Below are 20,811 nucleotides of genomic sequence, written 5' to 3'. Positions count from 1 at the left end.
GTATGAATATGTCAATTAATTAAATTAATTAAAAATATTTATTTTTTAATTAAAAATAAAAAAATTTAATATAAAAATTATTTATTATTTTTTTTTATAATTTAATAAAAACAATTTTAATAAATAAATTGTTAATTATTTAAATTACTTATTTGACAAATAAATTAATAACAAGTTCAAAGTCCTCCAAATCCACGTGTGACTTTCTCTAAGAAACAAACTTTCTCGAAACAACTTTTTTTTTTTGAAAATCATCCAAGAATCCAAAAATAACGACGCCATTGTTAAAAATAACGCAATTTCCCCTGAATCCGTGCCCGTTCACGTCTGCCGTCTGAATTACAAACATAATGTTCGGCAACTAATATACGATATCATCAGACAAGTTTTACGGTTTCCCGAGTAAGAATCTTGATTCGATCTTCACTTGAGTCTAGAGTGATCCGCGAGAAACAATAGATTAAAAATGGTGAGTGCTCCGATAAATAAAATTAAATTTTTTTTCCACTTCTTTGAAGCAGAAGTTATTTTTGTCTCAAAAGCAAAAATATTATATAAAATAAAAAAAGAAGCAAAAAAATAAACTTTTAGTGCAAATTTAGAGAAAAAGTTTTCAAGAAATTCAAGAAAAAACGAGAGAAAAATAAGTGAAAAAAAAGAAGAAGAGAAAAAAAATCCGTAAATGGGATAAATTGCAATTTATTGTGATGAACGATCGAATTTTCTGAACACATTTTTATGATGTTTAATTTGTTCTCTGAAGTCGGATCTATCCCTATCTGATGCAATATTATCCCGAAGCTGACGGAATGTTCACGAAAACTCATCTTTTATTACGAAAAAAAATTGCAACGATTTCGTGAGAAAATTCTAATCGAGAATCTTTTCTGATTTTCATTACAGGCCGACCTTAAGGATGATGAAATCGAGCGTAAGTATCTAAAAAAAATTTTAAAAAAATTTTTTTGAACGATTATGTAAGCGAAAGATGTGACCTTGTTCAACGAAGGACCCCCTTTCAATTATTTTTTAAAATAATTTTTTCGAATTGAGACTCAAGAGGTCATGCCGAGGTGAAAACCGAACCTCAAAGCATTTCCGCATGAAGAAATTTTCTAATTAAAAGATTTTCTTCGCCACACAAATCTTTCGCCATCAAACGAAAAAATTTTTATTTTTCGAATCGCATAAATGATGCTTGAGAGAAAAAGTAACGCGAAAAAACACACATATTAGAGTTTTGATGCTCGCAATGTGTCGATGCACGTACGATGCTCAATGAAAAATGTAAATAAAATAATTTTCTAAAATTAGCATCGCACACAAAAATAAATACGAGTCAAATAAGGCGAGTCTGATATTTTTTTTTTTTATATATTTTGAATAAATACAAAATGCGTGTAACCATGTAGGAACGTACGCGGTGTGGTGGCAAGTTACATTCCTACGCGCGCGAAACATGAAAATTTTGTGTGTGTGTAACGATTATCTAATTTATTTTAAGAATGAAAAGTTTTTTACGCGCACACACGGGCACTAAAATGAAAAATAAAAAGTTGAGTGATGATGAATCGTGAACAAAGTATCAAATGACTGACATTATTATGTATGAAATTTTATTTTTTTTTTTGACGAAAATTATTTTTCATAAATTTTTATTAGGGCGATTTATTAAATATTTTTACTTTTGGTTAATTTTTACAAACTGATTTTTACAAAAAATAAAAAAATATAGGAAAATTTTTAAAATAATTATTAAAAAATTAAAATTTTTGACATATTTTGCTATTTTTGATTAAAAATAAAAATTAGTAAAAAAAAATTTTGATTCAAAACATGCCAAAAATTTACCTTTTTAAAAATTATTTTTAATTTTTTTCTAAATTTGATGAAATTAAAAAAAGATTAAATTAATTTTCTTTAAAAAAAATATTTTAATCAAAAAAAATTTTAATTATGAAAAAAACAAGATAAAATAAAAAAAATAAAATAAATTTTTTCTATTGAAATTTTGATGAAAGTTACGTGAGAAAATTGTTTAAAAAATATTTTACAAATTTTGCTTTGTTTTTTTTTCAATTTTAAGTTCAAAAAAAATATTTAAAAAAATAATATAAAATTAAATTTATAATTATTTAAAAAAAAATTAATTCATACTCAAAAATGGTATAAAAAATTCAAGTATTGAAAGTATAAAATAAAAAAAAAATAATTAAATAAATAAAAATTAATTTAATAATTATTCATAAAGAAATAAAAAAAAATCATTAAAAAATTGAAATTAATTTTTACGAGAAATTTGTGAATTAATTAACTTTTTTTGATTCATCAGCAGAAAAAATTAAAGAAAAAAATAAAAAAAATGAAATAAAATATATTTATTCAATTAAATATTTTATTATTTTACGCTTATAATCCTGAACAAAAATTAAATTCAGTCATTTAATTAAAAAAATAAATTAATTAAATAAAAATCATTTAAATTTATTAAAAAAATAAATAATTAATTAATAAAAAAATTAAATATATTTCACAAGGGAAATTTTTAAATTAATTTATCACCTTTTTGATTCGTCAACAAAAAAAATATTTTTATTCAAAAAAAAAAAATATAAAATTATAAAATAAAAAATTCTTTTTTACATTAAAAACCCTGAAAAAAATTAAAATAATTAATTTTAGTAACTTAACTTTAAAAAAATTAACAATGCATTTTTTTTATTAATTTTTTTCTCTTTTAGGCGCTGAATTCGTCTTCTCAATCTACGATTGTGATGGCAAGAAGAACATCGATGCCTTTGACATCGGAAATGCATTGCGTGCATTGAATCTTAACCCCACCTTGCAATTGATCGAAAAGATGGGCGGCACCACAAAACGCGGACAAAAGAAGTTGAAGTTCGAAGAATTCCTTCCCATCTTTTCTCAAGTGAGTTTTTCCTACAAAAAAATTTAAAAAAAATCTTTTTACAAATTTCCCTTTAAAAATAATTTCAGGTCAAAAAAGAAAAGGACCAAGGTTGTTACGAAGATTTCCTCGAGTGTCTCAAATTGTACGACAAAGCCGAAAACGGAACTATGCTCTTGGCTGAATTGCAACATTGCTTGCTTGCTCTCGGTGAGTTTTCATTTTTTTTTTAAATTAAAAATTTTCTAATGAAAAAAAAAATTGTAGGTGAGAAATTGACCGATGAAGAAGTTGAAATCATCTTCAAAGAATGCATGGACCCCGAAGATGAGGATGGTTACATCTTGTATGGACGTAAGTATCATTTTTTCGTCATTTCACGCCAAAATTCGTCACCGAACGTCGCTAACTTGAAATTTTGTCTCATTTTATGTTATTTTATGTTATGTGTCAACATCATGTGTCCTTTCCTTGTGAATTCCTGAATTCCCGTAAATAGCTTTCCTCAAGAAAATGATGGACAACAAAGTCAACATCGAACTCAGAAGATTCTAAATCGACTGAAGTTCACTTTTAAAAAAATCATAAATATTTGTAAAAACACCACAAATGTTATTGTAATATCTTTGTCGTAAGTATTTTTTGTTTGTTTATTTGTTTAAAAATTAAAAAAAAAATATTTTCTCATCTTTCCTGACTTTTTCTCACTAATTTTTTCATTTTCTGTTATTTTTTACTAATTTCTATTTTTTTTTTCATTTTTTTTTTCGAATATTTTTTAATAATTTATTTTTTTCGCAGCATTGCTTAAACGTATGTGTGGCTTGGAGCCACCACTTATGAGCTTATAAGTCAACAAGCAAGCCGATAATATTTACACACACATTAAAAAAATATAAAAAAGAGATTGTATGAGTAACATCGCTCAAGTCAAGACAACATCAAGCAAAAATTATCATCCAACATCCAAAAAAATTGCTTAAAAATCTATTAAACTATTTTATTGATGACAAATTTTTTTAATATGAAACATCTTTTTGTAAAAAAAAAATAATAATGAAGAACATCACACAACTTGATCATCGAACAAGAAAAAAAAATCAACAGCATTAGAAATTAAACAACAACAGCAACAACAACAACATCAAAAAAAATTTAAATAACAACAATATGACGAAACCTAGCAATATGTAATAATTAATTCTATAATAAAATATTTATTTATTTATTTGTTATAAAATATAAAACAACGCGTGCGTAACAACGGTGTCTTTTTTAGAGAGAGACGAGGAAACAAGAAGAAAATTTGTTTTTAATTGTTTAAAAATATAAAATTATCTGAGCACAGCAGCGCCTTTCCTTATTTAAAAAAAAAAATATTAAACATCATTTTTTTTTGTTTGCTCTGTATACTTTTATTATTTTTATTTATATTTATTTTGTTTTATATAAAAAGAAACACAATTAAATACAAGTAATCACGATTTTTTTCTTATGTTATAAGTTTTGATCTTGTTTCGTGTAGAATAGAAGAGATACCTGTTACAATCCCATCTTTTATGCAACATCAAAAGAAGATGAGAAGAAGAACTTTAAAAAAAGGTATTTAGAAAGACTATAAAAATTGCGGAAAATTAAAAAAATTAAAAAAACAAAATGATACACAAAATACACATTGACATGAAAATAAAAAGTAAAGAATAAAAAATTTTATTTAATTTATAAGAAAAATAAATAAAAAAAGAAACAAAAATTATAAAATTTATTATTATTTATTTTTTTATTGATCCTTTATCTTTTTTACTGACTCATCTACATTAATTTTTCAATTAATTGTTTTAAATTTTTAATTTGACGATTTTTTTTACTTTACTTATTATGTGAATAGGAAAACTTAAAACTGCTTACCTTGATATATTCTTTTAAATTTATTTTATTTTAATTTTTAATGATTATTTTTTTGTTCATTATAATTATGTTTTTACGTTTTGAGAATTTTAAATTTAGTATGCATTTAAATTTTTAAAATAATTTACTAAATTAAAATTTTTGATCTTTTTTATAAGAATTTTTCTTTAGAGATTCTAAAATTTTTTTTACAAATTTTGATCGGCAAATCCATTTTTTTTAAATGACTTAAACTAATATATATTTATTTGAAGAAATATCACTAAAATTTGCAAGAAGTTTTCTTTAATGTGTAAAATCAAGTTGTACCTACTTAGAGACTCCAAATTTTCTCATATTTGTTTTACTGTTACCTCAATATCATCTCTATTCAATTTATTTAATTTTATTTATTCAAATATTTTTTGCCCTTGGTTCTTTGCACCTTTTTAATATTTTTTTTCAATTTTATAACATTAGTTTTATTTTTTCTAATTAAATATTTTTTTCCTTTTTACAATGGAATTAATACTTAGAACGTGAATTTTTCACAGTTGGTCATATTTGACGATTTTTTTTCTTTAGTATCATGTAAAAAGGGAAATTTAAAATTTCTTACATCATTATTTTTCTTTAAATTTATAATTTTTTGAGACTTTCAATGATTTATTTTTTCATAATAATTTTATTTACGTTTCGAGTTTGTTAGAAGCTTGTTTTTAAAAAAATAATTAAATAATTTTTATAATTCATAATTAAATAAAACACCCCCGTTGAAATTATAGGAAAATTATTTCGTATGCGCTTATAATCGCCAATTAAAATTTTTTAATTTTTTTTCTAAACAAAATTTGTTAGAAAAAATTTTAATGTGAATTCTTGTTCTATAAAAATGTCGAGAGGTCTAAAAAAAAAATTTTAAATTATTTTTAAAATTAATAATTTAAAATAATAAAAAAAATAATTAAAATATAATAAAATTAAAATAATAAATTATTTAATAAATTTTTAAAATAAATTTTTTTTGACATTTTTATAGAAAATTCTATTAAATTTTTTCTTACAAATTTTGTTTGGCAAATTCGAAAACTTTCAAAAATGGGTCAAAATTGATTTATGTTTTTTTTTTGAATCTTATTGCCAAATGTGTCAAGTGAAGCTGTATGAAACTTTCTTTTGCCTCAATTCCATCTCTATAAAAATAATTATTTAAATTTATTTTATTTTATTAATTTTAAATATTTTTTTAAAATTTTATTAAATCAAATATAAAACATAAATTCACAGTTTGTCATATTTACTCGATTTTTTTTATGTCAATCAACTCCATAAATTTTCCAAATTTATTTTTTTTAATGAAATATTTTCTTAGTTTTCTCAAAAAAATAAAATAAAATATATAATTTCTTATAAAAATTTATAGAGCCTTTAAAAAAATCTATATTTTATTGCTAAATTTAATAAATTAAATTTTTGAATAACTTCAATAACACTTACTTTTCGAGTCTAATTTTTCATCGCAAAATGTGCATATATGGCAATATTAGTGGTGACAAAAACATAAAAAATTGTCGTTGCAGATGTTGATAAAAAATTGCACAATTCCTTATGAGATAAATTTTTGCGACAATTTTTTTGTTGTTTTTTATCAAATTGTTCTTTTGCGTTATTTTTTATTTATTACCCACATTTGGCCCACATGCAAATAATTATCTCACGGTTTTCTTGCCTTGCCATGTGTTGAGAGCGAAATTGTTGTTTGTTTATAAATTCTTGAGATTTATTGAATTTACGCCTTGTTCGCTTTTGTTGCGTCTTTTTTGAGTCCATTACATTCCTAGAAATAAAATCATGGAAATTTTCGTTATGGTCAAAATAAATAAATAAAATTTTCTATGGAATTTAATTAATAGAAAAATAAATAAATAAACATTAATTTTTCAACAACTTAAATTGATTTTTATAATTTTTTCACATAAAAATTAAAAATAATAAGCTTAAAATTGAGATTTTCACAAAAATATTATAAAAATTAAAATATATATATTTTTTTTTATTAAAATACAATTTTTAAATAAATACCAAATTAAATTAAATTAAATTTTCTTTAATATTGAACATTCAAATATTTTTTTAACTGAAAATTTTTTTTTGAGAGGGATTTTTTAACGTTTTTCAATTTCAAATTTCCACTTTTCCTCAATTTTCCGCTAGATGTCGCTTTAAATTTATTTTCAAATTTTCTCTCTCAAAATTGTACAAAATTTAATTCTCTCTCCCCGCAATTTCTCTTTTACAAATTTCGTCTTTTTTTGTTTCTCTATGCGAACCATATGAAAGGTGGGAAAACATTTAACCATTGGATGTTAGTTCAGTTGGAAAAAGTGCTCGTTATTTAAAAGTCGCAATAAAATTCGAGGCGTAAAAATAAATAAATAATAAAAATAAATTAAAAAATACATCTGACGACCAAGGTGAATTAAAAATTCATTCAAAAAAGCAGCAACAACCGAAAAACAAAAATAAATAAAAATTAGGTTAAAACAAGAATTTTCCCTTATTTTCATAGCTCATTTTTCAAAAGAGTAAAAATTCGAGAAAATTCTTGTTTTCATTAAATTTTTATCCGAATCCTCGGCAAATGATAAATAATAAATGTTTTTCTTTTAGAAAAATAGTGCAGTGAAGTGAAAAATCGATTTAAAAAAGTTTTTTTTTAAGAAGAAAGAAGAAAAACGAAGAAGTCAAGCCAAAATAACAACAAAAATATTGTCTGTGCATACATACACAACAAAAAAGAGGCTGAGAAAATTTTTGCAGACATACACATTGTATACGAAAAAAAAGTTAAAAGAGATAAAATAAAGGACTAGACTTCCTTTTTTCTTCGTGCAAATATAATAAAAAAAGATAAATTACTAGAAAAAAAGCGAAAAAATGGCATCCGTTGCACAATCACATTTACCAATCGCCAAAAATCAAAACAGAAATCGCAGCAATACAGGTTCGTATTTTTTTTTCTCATTCTGTTAAGTGTTATCAGCCACGCGCAGATGATAGTAGTATTTAGTTGAGAGTCGTGAGATTGGTAGAATGACATTGAAACTCATTTGAATCTCTTCTCATGCATTTTTAAAAATAGTCTGAGTGCATCTTCATAAATATTTATTAATAAATACATCTTGTAAATTAGATTTTTGTCGTATTTTTCGTCTTTCCGACGAATTTAATTGAATTAAAAAAGCAAAAAAGTGAGTTACGAGCCACATTGTGTCACAAAATTGTAAATTTTTGATCGATTTTTCTCTTGTACAATTTAAAATTTTTTATTTGTTCAAAGCTCAATATTTTATTTTATTTATTTTTCGTTAGTTTCCTGGTAAAAATGAACAACAAAAATTATGTTGTCATGACTCGGCTTTTTTCAGTTGGAAAATTATTTCCAATAACAACAAAATTGTTGCCTTGACATTGCTTGAAAATCGTGCGTTGCGTCACGGGAATGCATTATTCAAAAGTTTAGATTTTTAAAGTAAACGTAAAAGGTGCGATTTTATTAAAGCGCATTTTTTTATTAGCTATTTCAAAAGTTTAATAAAATTATCCGAAACGTAAGAAAAAAAATTATAAATTGTTAAAAAATGAAAATTTTTAAGATTTTTAATTTTTTTCTACGTTTAAAAGGTCTTCAAAGATCATCGAAGGCCTAAAAAATTATATGTTTTAGACTCCGATCTCAAGTAGTACTCATATCACATCTGACCTCAAGCAGTCGAAGAAACTTAACTAAACTAAAAACCATAAAAAGTCTCTAGCAAAGTTTGCTTAGAACTACCGCAGCATTTATCCGTACAGAAGGCGAATCAAGAAGCTCACAATTAATGCAGGTGCCTTGTATAGATTGCCATGTGATATTGGAAAATATTTTTGATTTGATTTCTAAACTTCTGCTTCAATTTGAAAATTTGCATCCTCATCGCTATTTAGACCAATGTGAACAACTGGGAAAAAAATGTCAAAAGTTTGTCTTAAAAGAGTTAAATTTTAAGTTAAAAAGAAAGGAGAAAAAAACGAAATCAGGGTAATCACAGGGTAAAATACCAAGAACCGCATGAAACACGTTCAGTTTGCAAAGAAGCATACATCCTTAGTATCAGTCAAAAGGCTTATTGGACATTGGACTTTCGAAGATTGTTCTAAAGTCCTATGGAGCGACGAAAGTAAGTTGGAATACATGTTGGAACCGAAGAAATATAAAAATTATTTGTGCTATCTAGATTTAAAACGTGTTTCAAATATTTCTCTTGGAGTCTTCACAATTGCCAAGTTGTTTTATATTGTCATATTTTATCGAATTTATATTTTTATATTGTGAAAATTCTATCATAGGGCACAAAAAATTCAAATAAGTGTATCAATAAGAGAATATTTTTCAATGAAAATTCGTAAAAAATGATAGATTTATAAAAATTTTTGATCATTAAGCTAAATTTTAAGTATTTTGATCAGAAATTATTCAAAAATATGGAAATTTATTGAGAAAATTTAAAATGATAAATTTCTATGAATTTAAAATTTTTTTTAAATTTATCAAGTTTTTTTTCCTTTACTGCCTTATTTTAGACAATTTAAAACTTTTTTCTATTAAAAATACTTAAAATAAACCCAAAATTTGAGATTTTGATTGAAATTCCATATAAAATCGATGTGCCCTATTAGAGAATATGCCCTAACTCAGAGTTGCTCTATGATAGAATTTTCACTGTATTTTAGAAGAAAAAAAATTTTAAAACTAAACTGACAGACATAATCGGCAAACAATCGCATTTTTTTAAAAATATTTTAAAATGCACTTTAAAACTCAAACGCCAATATTAAATCAATAGAACTTTTTGTCAAACAAAAACAACAATTAATGTGTCACCAACACACATGAATGTCAAAAATACCCATAAAAAATTAAATATCGACCGTTATAGTTTTATTTGCCGGTTCATCTACTTCACCATCGACATGTCACCATAAAAAACTCAATTTATTGAAAATTGAAAAAAATTAATCGTTAAATCTATTAATTGAATAGTTGGGCGAGTAATGAACCGCGTAATGAAAAAAAATCTCATAAAAATTGGCGACGACGACTGGTATTTAAATATTTTCGAAAATTTAAATTAACAGCAAAGAAAATTGATTGATTATCTTTTAGTGCTTGTAGTTGCTTGTAATCACTTATTTGCATGCGATTTTCGCATAAAGACTTTAAAAGTGAGTCATGTGCAACAATTTTCAAATTAAATGTTGCGGCGTTAATTAAAAAAGTTTTTTTTTCGTACTCGTACGAGTTGCTTATCTAATTTTTATTTGTTTTGATATTGATTGATATATATCGATTGGTGTCGACGACTTGCACATTTGCGCGCTATTTTTAAACACTCGAAACGCGAAGTGTGTGTCCCAATAAATTCTTCATGTTTAGGGAAGTGTTGTTACAATTGACACAATTAATGAGATTACTCGGACATATTTTTAGAAAAAAAAATGAAACACGACAAAAAGTCATCGAATGTGATTTATGAGGAATAAAAAAAAAGTTAACAAGCCTAAAGAGTTTTGCTGCACGTTGAGACTTTACTCATCCAACGTGGGAGGCTCGTTGAAAAAAAAACTATCTATTGTTGAAACGATAAAAATAAATAAATAATGACCATAAAACTGGCAAAGACGACATCATCGAAAACCGTTCCCATTTTGACATTGTCTGACAAGATACTCAAAAGTCATTCGAGTACGTCCGATAAAGACTTTAATCATTGGCGATAGCGGTTGATGATAAGTGACCATCGCTCTGTTTATTTTTCTGATCAGATCGCGTGGGTACGTCGTTTATTTTCTCTTCGGTCAAATTGATAACGAGGTGTGTTTTTTTTTGAACTCTCGAGTATCTTCAAAAATTTCAAAACTAGACCAATGTTCAATTTTAATGCGATTTGCATAAATATCATGTAGGTTCATGAAGTGTACAAACTGTCGAATTGATATGACCTTTCTATTATTAAAAGTTTGAAAAGTGAGTCTCTGTACGTGAACGTAAAACAAACAATCTGATGATGATGAGTTACTCATCATTTCATTGTTGCTCGTCTATTTTTATAAATAAATAAAAAAAAAATGTTATTTTTTACTTACACATGTCAGATTTTGCACCCACCACATTTACCGGTCGTCGTCAGTCGATTTATTCTACGGTCAAGTGATGTCGACTTGTGGACAACAAGTTGTAGTAAAATTCAAATGGAAATGTACGCGGGATTTTTTGATGTTTTTTTTTTGTTTATTTTGCAAAAAAACACTTTATATTGTTGAGACGAAATGTTTGTCCTTCTCTTGATGAGAATATGGAATTATGCAAAGGCGATTTTAAGGGTTGACTTGTAAGATTCATCAATCACAGTTTTAACTTCGTCTTGGTCTTTTGAAGGTTATCATTATCATTAGAGTCAGCTCAGTACAGTGGTTAGCGTATCTGAGCGTAAGGTCGTCGGTTCGAGACTCGAAATCATGAAAAACTTCTGACTCCAATCGTGCTCAAAATTTACTGAGATCTTTTAGAAACCCTTTGGGACCTTCTGGGAGAGCTGAGTGAATTTTGAGGGCGCCTGCTTGGGATGATAGGTAAAAAGCTAAGACCCATTCCTCGGCATTTACTGAGAAAGCTTACGATTTCACTCGGTATGAAGTACAATAGGACTCTTTAGAGACCGTGGTTCGAGCCATACTAGACTAGGTCTAGTAAACCCTACCCTACCCTACACTAAGATTGTAATTCTCAACAACTCAATGATCTTAAGGACCTTTAGAGTCTTCTGCCTTTTGCATTTCACATTTTGTTCGGTTTCTTTACTTTGTAATCTCTTTGATATGATTCAGAAAAGCTTCAAGAACTCCTTAGAAAATCAAATCGTTTATTATCAACAATTTTTACAAGTACGTGTTCCTTCTTTGATAGTCAGCAGTGCTTTCTTTTCTTCATTTGCGGAAATAAAGTGATTCTTACTTACTTACTTACTTTACTTTACACCTTGTCTCTAATCCGAAGATTCGAGACTGTCCTCATGTTGAGCAAAGGCGGTCCACGAATTGTCGCCATCTGGTTCGTCGATTCGCAAGGTCTTTCAGATCCCAGAGGTTAGTGATTTGCCCCTCACCCTCTCTGATGATGTTGGCTTCTGAGAGTGTGGAGCGTCGCCAGGTGTTTCTTGGGCGACCTCTTCTGCGGCTTCCTTGTGGGTTGTACACAAGAGCCCTGTTGCATACTTCCTCGGGATCTTTGCGAAGGGTGTACCCGATCCAAAGTGATTCTTGGTAATATTATACTATTCTTGTATGAAGTTTTTTCACCAAGTTTTCTAAAACCTTAAAAAAATTTAGTTTATCATTTTTTCTAAAAAAAAATACAAAAAAAAACTGAATTTTTAATACTTACTTACTGAGACTTTTATATTTGATCCTCAACTTTGCATCAAATCTTTTCAATATTCGACAAAAGATATTGCTGAAAAGATTTTCATCCTCGTGTCAAGAAGTAATGAAAATGTAACAAGAAGGGAGACATTTTTAAATACAAACCACTTGACAATGTAAACAACTCTGCAACGTAATTTGTAATGCGGTTTCAATTGTACAAAAAGTTACTTCTTCATACGTTACATTCACACAAGTTTCAAGTATAAGTGAAAAATCTTCCTCCCCCTCTCTATAACTTAGGGATGTCTGTCGGAAATGTTTAAACATTAAATCTGATAAAAATCTAACGATAAACCGGTTGACTGAGGGGATCATTCAAATTTCTGGTATTTAATGGAGTAAGCTCTAAATCCATTTTTTCATGAGTAAACTTTAATTCAATTAAAGTAAACACATAAAAAAAACTTTAAACTCGACCTCATTATTGCCATATTACGACAAAAAAAGTGGCACAAAAAGGTACAGGAGACATTAAAAGAAGGTCGAAGGTCCAATTATTTACAGCTGCTAAAATTTCTCACAGGAAAAACAACAAAAAGCCATTTTAAGGTAATAACAAACTTAAGCTTTTGTTTGTTGAACTCAACTGCATAGATTTAAAGTTTGGTGTCACGCGACTTTTTACTCCTTTTTACTGAAAAAACGGACTTGTTTGTTGTACTCGAAAAAAATGTATTGACTGCAATCAATAACTTTCAACCTTCGACGTCGTTCAAACCAAATAGTTTTTTTTGGGTGCTAAAAAGGATGTCAGTAGACAACAATGTGGCAAATTAGTTATGGAACCGATCGATCAAACATAAAAGATTCACGCTTAACACACATAAGCCGGAAAACGCTCTTTAGGGAAATCTCTAGATTTACATTTTTATGAGGACGATGACCGACGACGATATGTGTAAAGCGAAAATATTTTACCGAGGGGTGCCTTGATATAAAAATGACCCAAATTTTTCCACACAATTACCAGTATTTAATCAAAAAATTCGTATGCATAGTTATTTTATGCGCTTTCATGTTTATGTTATGTTTTGTTTTTTGGCGCATTTTATGAAAAAGGGGGTATATCGACCTGGTTGTTATTTATTGTCCCCATTTGCACCGGCAAATGACAAAACATAATGTTTTGTTTTGAATGATAAACGCACAGGGAAAACATTTATGCTAATAAAGTAGGAAGATGTAGTTGAAAGTCACTAGAATTTCATCAAAAGCGCTTTTTTGATGGCAAAACTAAAAAATTCAAATTATTTTTGAATGTATTTTTTAAAATTTAAATTTAAATCATTAAGTCAAATTTTTAATTTTTTTTTTTATTTAAGAATTTAAAGCTCAAAAGAGCTAAATTGTTAACAAAAATTCATCAAAAATGTCTTAAAATTTTAAGAGGATTAAACAATTAGAGATAGAAGCATTCCATGCTATTATTCTAAAATCCATTTAGCTCTTCAAAAACATTCATTGTGAATACACCCTTCTACCTAAGAGGACTTTAATTGATAAATATTACCCACAAGTAAATGACAAAACATGTTAGTGCACATAATTCATGGATTAAAGAACTCGAAACATAAAAACACGGAAACATCAAGTATTCCGCACACCCAAGCATTGCACCATTCACTTTTATCTCTGCCACTCGTCATTAAATTCAAACCTGATTTGACATCTTCAGCTGTTATTTCTTTCTTCATTACCAATAAAAATACAAAGTGTAGCAAAAACCTCATAAACATTTACTCATATAGATAAGCAAGTGTTACCTTAACTGGTAATTCGTATTTCATACAATAATTTCACTCGTTGAAAGTGAGTGACACGACATTGCGCCATCAATTTTTATCGAACAACTTTGTTTTTACTTTTTTTTTTGCTTTCAAAGTATACAAAGAAGAGTTATCTCTCTAAGTTAAATGGATTTGCAATAAATCGTTCGTTTACTATCATAATACATATTTGATGCGGTAACAAATGGCTTTAGTTTATTTATGTTTCGTTATCAAAGCGAAACATTGTTGTCTTTTTTCCGTGTACTCAATTTCGATTCAAAAGTGGCCTTTGTTTATCGATTAATTGAGTTGACATTATTGGAGCGGCTCATCTAATTGACCACAAATTAAATAATGAAAAAGATTAAATTTCGCGAACCGCAATTAGAATCAAGTTTTTGGTTGCGTCAAAGTATCGTCCTCGTAATTAATGCGCGACAATGAGTTGCATAAATAGTTATTAGAATAATCTAATAATTAAATGAGAAATAACGCCAGCAAGGTTAGTCAAGGTTGGCTATGAACTTTCTTCTGTTGTTAATGTTTTAATTCTCAGAAAAAAAAAGAAATGAAAATATTTTGCAAAAACACAAATAAATTATGATTTGAATTCATTCGTTTTATACAGGAAAAACTTTTTTCTTTAACATGTTTCGTTGCTGTTATGGGCACGTGTGAATGTGAACAGCGGCGTGCGTGTGTCGCATGAAAATCCACAATAAACTTTACTTTATCGGTTTGAATAATGATTTTTTCATTGAAGTGCGTTTAGTTCGATATGTGGTACTTTGCGGTTTTTTAATGTCCATCCGAGAGAATTTCATCGAGTTTTAAGTTATCAAAAATGTATATTTCTTCAACACACAATAGCGAGAGCCCTTGGTAATTCTCATAAAGATCTCCAGCATAAAAAATCCACCTTCTCAAATAAAAAGTATAGGATGAATTTCATGACATCACGACTGTCATCTTCTTTGGTCCAGATTTTTGAGGCATTTTCCATTCCAGTCGTAATAAGATAAAGTATAAAGATACGAAAAATAATGATGTATCTTAGTGAAAAAATCACAAATCATCACGTATCGTTGCAGGAGTGTAGCGCTCCTAACTCAAACTTGAGATATCTTTCAGGGCAGTCGTTTACTATTTATGACATTGTTTGTCCAGTGCATAAGCAATTCAGAAGGCGCAAATTTTTCTCGAAAGATTGACGCTGGATTACGTAAAGTAGCTTTTCTAAATCATGTCGGTCTAAAGATGAATTGTTGCAAATGTACCTTTGATAGTGATTTAGAAATAGTGGAACAAAATGTCACGCTAAATTACCTCTTATAAAGGAGTGTTGGATCTACTCAGTCCATAATACTTACAAATCCTTCATCCTGAGGTTATTGCTTAAATTTGTTCTCTGGCTTCTTGGCTAGAAAAAAAATCATAAAAAGCGCTATTGTTCGATAAAAATACTTACCATCAGCCAGCAGCTTACATTGATAAAAACACAAAAGCCGGTCTAACCTTTGAAGTAGAAAATTACGCGTGTGGATTTCACTGCATCTGGTAACATCTACAAGGAAGTCAATGTCATATCACGTCAAAAACTTGTTTGTCTTTTTATACGTTTTTTTTCTCTAATTGTTTACATTAAAAATTAACAATTTCTTATGGCATCATCTGCTCGATAAACATCAGACACTCTCACACACACCTTGTGCAAATATTTTTCAACTAACATCTATATTTGGATTTTTATAGTCTTCTGTAGTACCTCTTATAAGTGCAATATTTGTACAAATTTGTCTCCTACGGTCTCTAATTAGATTACAAGTTATATGACCGGCAAACAAACAGCAACATTGAAATGTGATGTAATTGGATTTATTCGCTTATGGATTTAAAGAGCATCAAGAACAATCATAATATTTAGATCGCGCATGAATGAATGACTTCCTGTCGTGCGTTTTTTTCCGTATAAAATATTTGACTAGACAATGTTTGCACTTGAAAATAAGTTTTTTTTGTGTAAATTTGACAAAATGTGAATCTTTCTCACATTACTTCTTTAACGAAGCAATTAAAATTGTTTCAACTTTTTATTCACTTTTGATTGTTTGTTTAATTCAAATGTGCTCCCGTTAAGTTATAAGGTATCATGAACGTCACGATTACTTCGAGAATGAAAACAATAGGTGATTATTGTGGATTTCATTGCGTTCAAACTCTGGTTTGGCACGCACAAAGGTTACGTTTCTAAGAGCTCTTCCCTTCGTAAAACGACCTTTTTCAGTCATGAGTGACCACTTTGATTTCTTCCAGCGTTTGAACAACTTTATTATCTTGCCAGCTTTCTACCTGACGTTAGATTGTGTGACACTGATACCCTTTTCTCATACCAAAGTAATTACTTTAATGAAGTTTTCGTGTCATTGTCATTGTTGTATGTTGGAATTTATGTGAAAATGATACAACTACTCGACTTCTCGTCAACATTAATAACAAAACAAACAGTGAATTAATTTTCATAATAGTTGGTAATGAACTAGTGCAGTATACTTACCAAAGATAAGAAAGTCTCAAAGTCGTAGACCGTATCGAAAACATGTATAATAAGCTAGATAAAACCGCGCCGACTAACTTTTGATGTTTTGAACTGTTTTTTACCGCAATTTTTTGATGAACCACGAAAATTTGAACTTCACATTCATGACTTTTTGAATTTCATTACTAACCACGTGATTTTTTTGTTAAAAATTCTTTAAAATTTCACTAAGTTAAATTTTGAATATAATTTAATGAACTTACTTAGTTTATTTTGAGGCTCAAAGTCTTTTCCTTAAGGTCCTAAAAATAGACAAAAATAAAGTCTTCAGATCTTCAAACCACGTGACCTAAGAGCTTTTAAATCACGTGACCTGAGAAATTTTCAAACCACGTGACCTCAGAAATCCTTAAACCATATTCAAATCACGTGACTTGAGAAACTTTCAAACCACGTGACCTCATAGATCTTCAAATCACGTGACTTGAGAAATATTTAAACCACGTGACCTAAAAACTTTAAAATCTCAAAGTAATTCTTCATTTTTGCTTCAAAATTTGGTTCAAAGTGACTTCAATTCCGTTTCATGTATTAGTAAATAAATAAATATTGACCAAAAAAACTTGCCGTGCCCTAAACATTTTTGCCACGATAAAAATAACAAACTTTGCCAGACAGCCAAAAAATACTCAACTTGGCAAAATATCAATTGATTTTCTAAAGTGACACTAGTTCTTTCTTATGAATAGACATTGTTCAAATACACATTTATATTCATGATGACGATGATGATCGAGAGAGAATAATCTTTTACGGAAATTAGGCTACAAACACTGATAAATGGAAAATTTTGGAATGATTTATGACCGAAAAATCGAGTAAAAAAAATGAATTTTCTTCGCATGAAATCAGGTCTGAAGAAGGCGTGCTCAACATTGAACTTGATTGAGTGTGCATTAATAATTGAAAAGGAGATACCTATCCGGTTTTTATACCTTTAGTTTTTAAATTACAGCCACGAGCGAGTCGTTACTTGTGTTTAGTGTCAAAAGCAAGGAAAGTCCTTTAAGGAAAATCAATAAGAGCCGCAAATAAATATTCATAAACTCCATTTTTAGCTCCATGGTTGTGACAATGGCGTGATTTTCTTTCTTTCTAGAACTTTGACGTTGACTGGTAGTGAAAGGCCATTCATCAAGATTTCGTTATTGAAAAAGTTTTTTATTTACAAACAAAAATGCTTTAAAGCCGTATATAGTACTCCGGTAGTGGAAGTGGATGACTCATCATCACCATGCTCACATCATAATTTGCAGATGTTGCTCTCACCTTCTCCCTTTTCCCCCCAATGTATTCGTTTTTAGTTCAAAACGTAGACGGCGCGTTGCGTAAATATATTACGAGGCATTTAAAAAAAGGACAACGACACATAACAAAAGGAAATTTCTCTGGTAAAATGTTTTCGTTTATGATTATTTCTTCCTCGCAGTTTCCTTTCATTTCCTACAATTTCGACCTAAAACGAATTCTTTACCAAATTGAAGTGAATTAAGACAATCACTCATAGTTTGCTCGAAGATTCGTTCCCCTTCCCCTTTTATGTCTCTTTAAAAAGCCCATTGTCTCAATACATTTTTTTTCTTCTTCATATTTGTACTGAAACCCAATCCTTATCAAACATCTTGCTCGCAAATTGTACGGAGAAAAATCGATAAAATAACGCCTGTTCCTGTGTGCGAGTGTCTGGTAGAACGGAAATCAGTAGAGATGATATGTAACTGAATAAAATGGGATACAGCTGCTGATATTAAATTATGAAACGGGAGAAAAACTGAGAGTAGGCTCTTTCGTAACGAAAACGGTCGTTAAGTAGCGTAACAGGGAAAACTGTTGCCCATGTTTTGATGGTTGTTACGTTTACGGAAAAAATTTCTCTCTCTCGGTTTTTGTGCAACTTGTATGGAAAACTTGTTTGAGAACAAAATTTGATGCAAGTTGAGAGATAAAAGCGACATCTAGCGGAATTTTTATGAAATGCACTTTTGTGTTAAATTAAAAGTGAATTGTTTGAGGCTTGAGCAATTTTAACATTTATAATTAGTTTTGTTGGTAATTTTAAATTTAACTAATAATTTTTATTTTTCTTTCATTTTAGGTAAGTCAAGTTCCAATCAACTCAAATATTCAACCATTGAAAGGATTTTGATCGATTTGTAAGAAAATTCATGGGTCTTAAAAAATATGTTAAAATGAGAAGTTAAAAGGTGTTCAACAAAAGATTGATTCAAATTTGGAAAGCCAATCAATCGCATATGAAGTAAGTTCATTTAATTGTTTTAAGGCTCCATAAAATTGTTTAAGAACCTTATACAAAATTGCTTAAATTGAACCACAATCGAAGTTTAAGGAATTTCCTAAAGTTTATACATCTACCCTACGGAATCTCTAACCAACTCTAAGTTAAATGAAAGTTGTTGAAGGATTTTGTGCAATCATCAATCAACCATAAATTTCTAACATCTGAAATCTACCAAGCAGTTACTACTTCTAACAACTTCGTTTAAAACAAGACATATCGTACAACGAACAAGGATCAATGTGGTACAAAGGTGTCAAAATATTCAATGAAATGTCAAGACTATACGAAATTAACTGTGGTAATATAAATGAATTCGATAACCCAATGCCTGACCAAATCATTAAAAGATGGATCTATTAAAAACAACAACAACTTTTCATAAGAATCAGAGATATGATCTAACAGGTTTGATGAAAAATAACGTGGTTTACAAATTTCACTTACCTTTGATTTATGAGAAGCTTCCAAGGATCCTGGAACTCAGGCTAAAGTGTCTGTACAAATTAAGTTCAGAACTGGTGAGTTTTTAAACATAAATCAACTTCAGGAATAAACAATTGCTTTTTCAACAGTCGAAAGAACAACACATAAGTCCAGTCAAAAGAAAATTTGCAGATACTGTCAACTGGAAAAAGAAACAGCAGAACACTTGGTATGCGATTGTATAGAACTCTGTGGCAAAAGGAAAGAAATCTTGCTGAACTATTTCTTGGATCCACCTGAACTTCAAGGACATCGGCTTAGAAAAATTTATAAGTTTTTGAATGAAATCGAACTGACTGATTAATGTATAAGGACAGGTGTAGCTCGTAAGATCTAGTTTTTGAATGAAATCGAACTGACTGATTAATGTATAAGGACAGGTGTAGCTCGTAAGATCTACACCTGAGCATGCTATGACATTTTGTCATAGCGATCACAATAGATCTTCGGACCGCGGTGATGCATCCTCAAACCTAACCTAACCTAAGAAAATTTAAACATAAAAATTAATTAGAGGTAATCCAACTGAACTTTCTCAAACATGGAATTCGTCTCTTACAAAACCTTAGGGGAAATATCCAGAAGCTTCTTACTTACCAGCTCCCACAATTAGAGATCACCGCTGCCATATCCTACCAAATGTCAAAAATTCCTAAACAAAACAGCTGCGCATGTCCTTACTACACACATTCACGGAAACCTAACATTTAAATCATCGCGCTCGTTGCTACTTCAGCTACGTACACCCCACATTTGCCATCAACGATTGTTTGTTTCAGTTTTCGGGCAGCAAGTCAGTTCTATCAGGATTATCAAACATTGTAGTCGTACTCTTTCGCAAGTCAAATCAGATCAAGTACGTTAATTTTTTGCGTTGTTTGTACAAAAAAAAACTGTTCTTTGAATCGTCAGATACTGTGCGTCATTAACGAAAAAGTGTTGAAACAAGAACGTCATTAAATCAAGCTCTTCTAGACGTTTTCGCGAAAGTGATAATTATCACGAATGCAAAAAAGGATAAAAGAAAGTAATAAAAATAAACTTTTTAATGTGCAAAAAAAAAAGTAAAATTCAGTGACCGCCAAATTGTGTTCCACTTTAGAACTTTTACAACTTTCACTGGAAAAAATTAATGACGAAGCACTAGAACAAAAGTTTTCTTCTTATAAGGTCAACGTGGCACGAATGGCCAAAATAAAGTAGTGAGTGGTGTCATTAGATTCAATAACAATGGAATTTATGTGTGTTTCAATTAGAATAAAAGCACAGATGACCTTTAGATTTTTTGCCTAAGCCAAAAATATTTTGCTCGAGTAGCAAATCGTAATATGAATAATTAGCTCGA

General features: G+C 28.8%; 2 protein-coding genes across 9 annotated transcripts in view; both read left to right on the top strand.

Moving 5' to 3' along the window:
• The first annotated feature begins 346 nt into the window (after positions 1 to 346).
• On the top strand, positions 347 to 4,403 carry LOC134834335 (myosin light chain alkali). 2 transcript variants are annotated; one of them, XR_010162168.1, is made up of 7 exons: positions 347 to 469; positions 904 to 931; positions 2,742 to 2,929; positions 2,998 to 3,118; positions 3,176 to 3,262; positions 3,408 to 3,539; positions 3,710 to 4,403. XR_010162168.1 is itself a non-coding variant. In XM_063848962.1 (6 exons), the coding sequence occupies exons 1-6, from the start codon at positions 467 to 469 to the stop codon at positions 3,757 to 3,759; spliced, it is 477 nt and encodes a 158-aa protein (XP_063705032.1). In that variant the 5' UTR covers positions 347 to 466; the 3' UTR covers positions 3,760 to 4,403. The 2 variants fall into 2 exon arrangements, 1 of the variants encoding a protein (XP_063705032.1); XM_063848962.1 differs by lacking the exon at positions 3,408 to 3,539.
• A 2,769-nt stretch (positions 4,404 to 7,172) lies between these two features.
• The window catches only part of LOC134834197 (microtubule-associated protein tau), a 42,267-nt gene continuing 28,628 nt past the window's right edge, over positions 7,173 to 20,811 (top strand). For 6 of the 7 annotated variants that reach the window (XR_010162150.1, XM_063848777.1, XM_063848780.1 and 3 more), the window contains exons 1-2: positions 7,173 to 7,269; positions 7,466 to 7,799. Coding sequence is in view for 6 of the 7 variants with exons in the window: in XM_063848777.1 (XP_063704847.1) it covers positions 7,733 to 7,799 (67 nt within the window). In the remaining variant the exon portion in view is untranslated. The remainder of the gene's footprint in view (positions 7,270 to 7,465; positions 7,800 to 20,811) is intronic. The other variant, XM_063848775.1, reaches the window with a different exon arrangement.

Source organism: Culicoides brevitarsis, chromosome 3, assembly GCF_036172545.1.
Source record: "Culicoides brevitarsis isolate CSIRO-B50_1 chromosome 3, AGI_CSIRO_Cbre_v1, whole genome shotgun sequence".
In the NCBI taxonomy this organism is placed as follows: Eukaryota; Metazoa; Arthropoda; class Insecta; order Diptera; family Ceratopogonidae; genus Culicoides; species Culicoides brevitarsis.
Note: the sequence above shows the minus strand (reverse complement) of the source record. Positions and strands in the feature narration are given on the sequence as shown.

Excerpts from the sequence above, each read along its gene's own strand:
- LOC134834335 (XM_063848962.1), top strand. Across the intron at positions 932-2,741 it reads TAAGGATGATGAAATCGAGC|GCGCTGAATTCGTCTTCTCA; the intron begins GTAAGTATCTAA and ends TTTCTCTTTTAG. Across the intron at positions 2,930-2,997 it reads TCCTTCCCATCTTTTCTCAA|GTCAAAAAAGAAAAGGACCA; the intron begins GTGAGTTTTTCC and ends AAATAATTTCAG.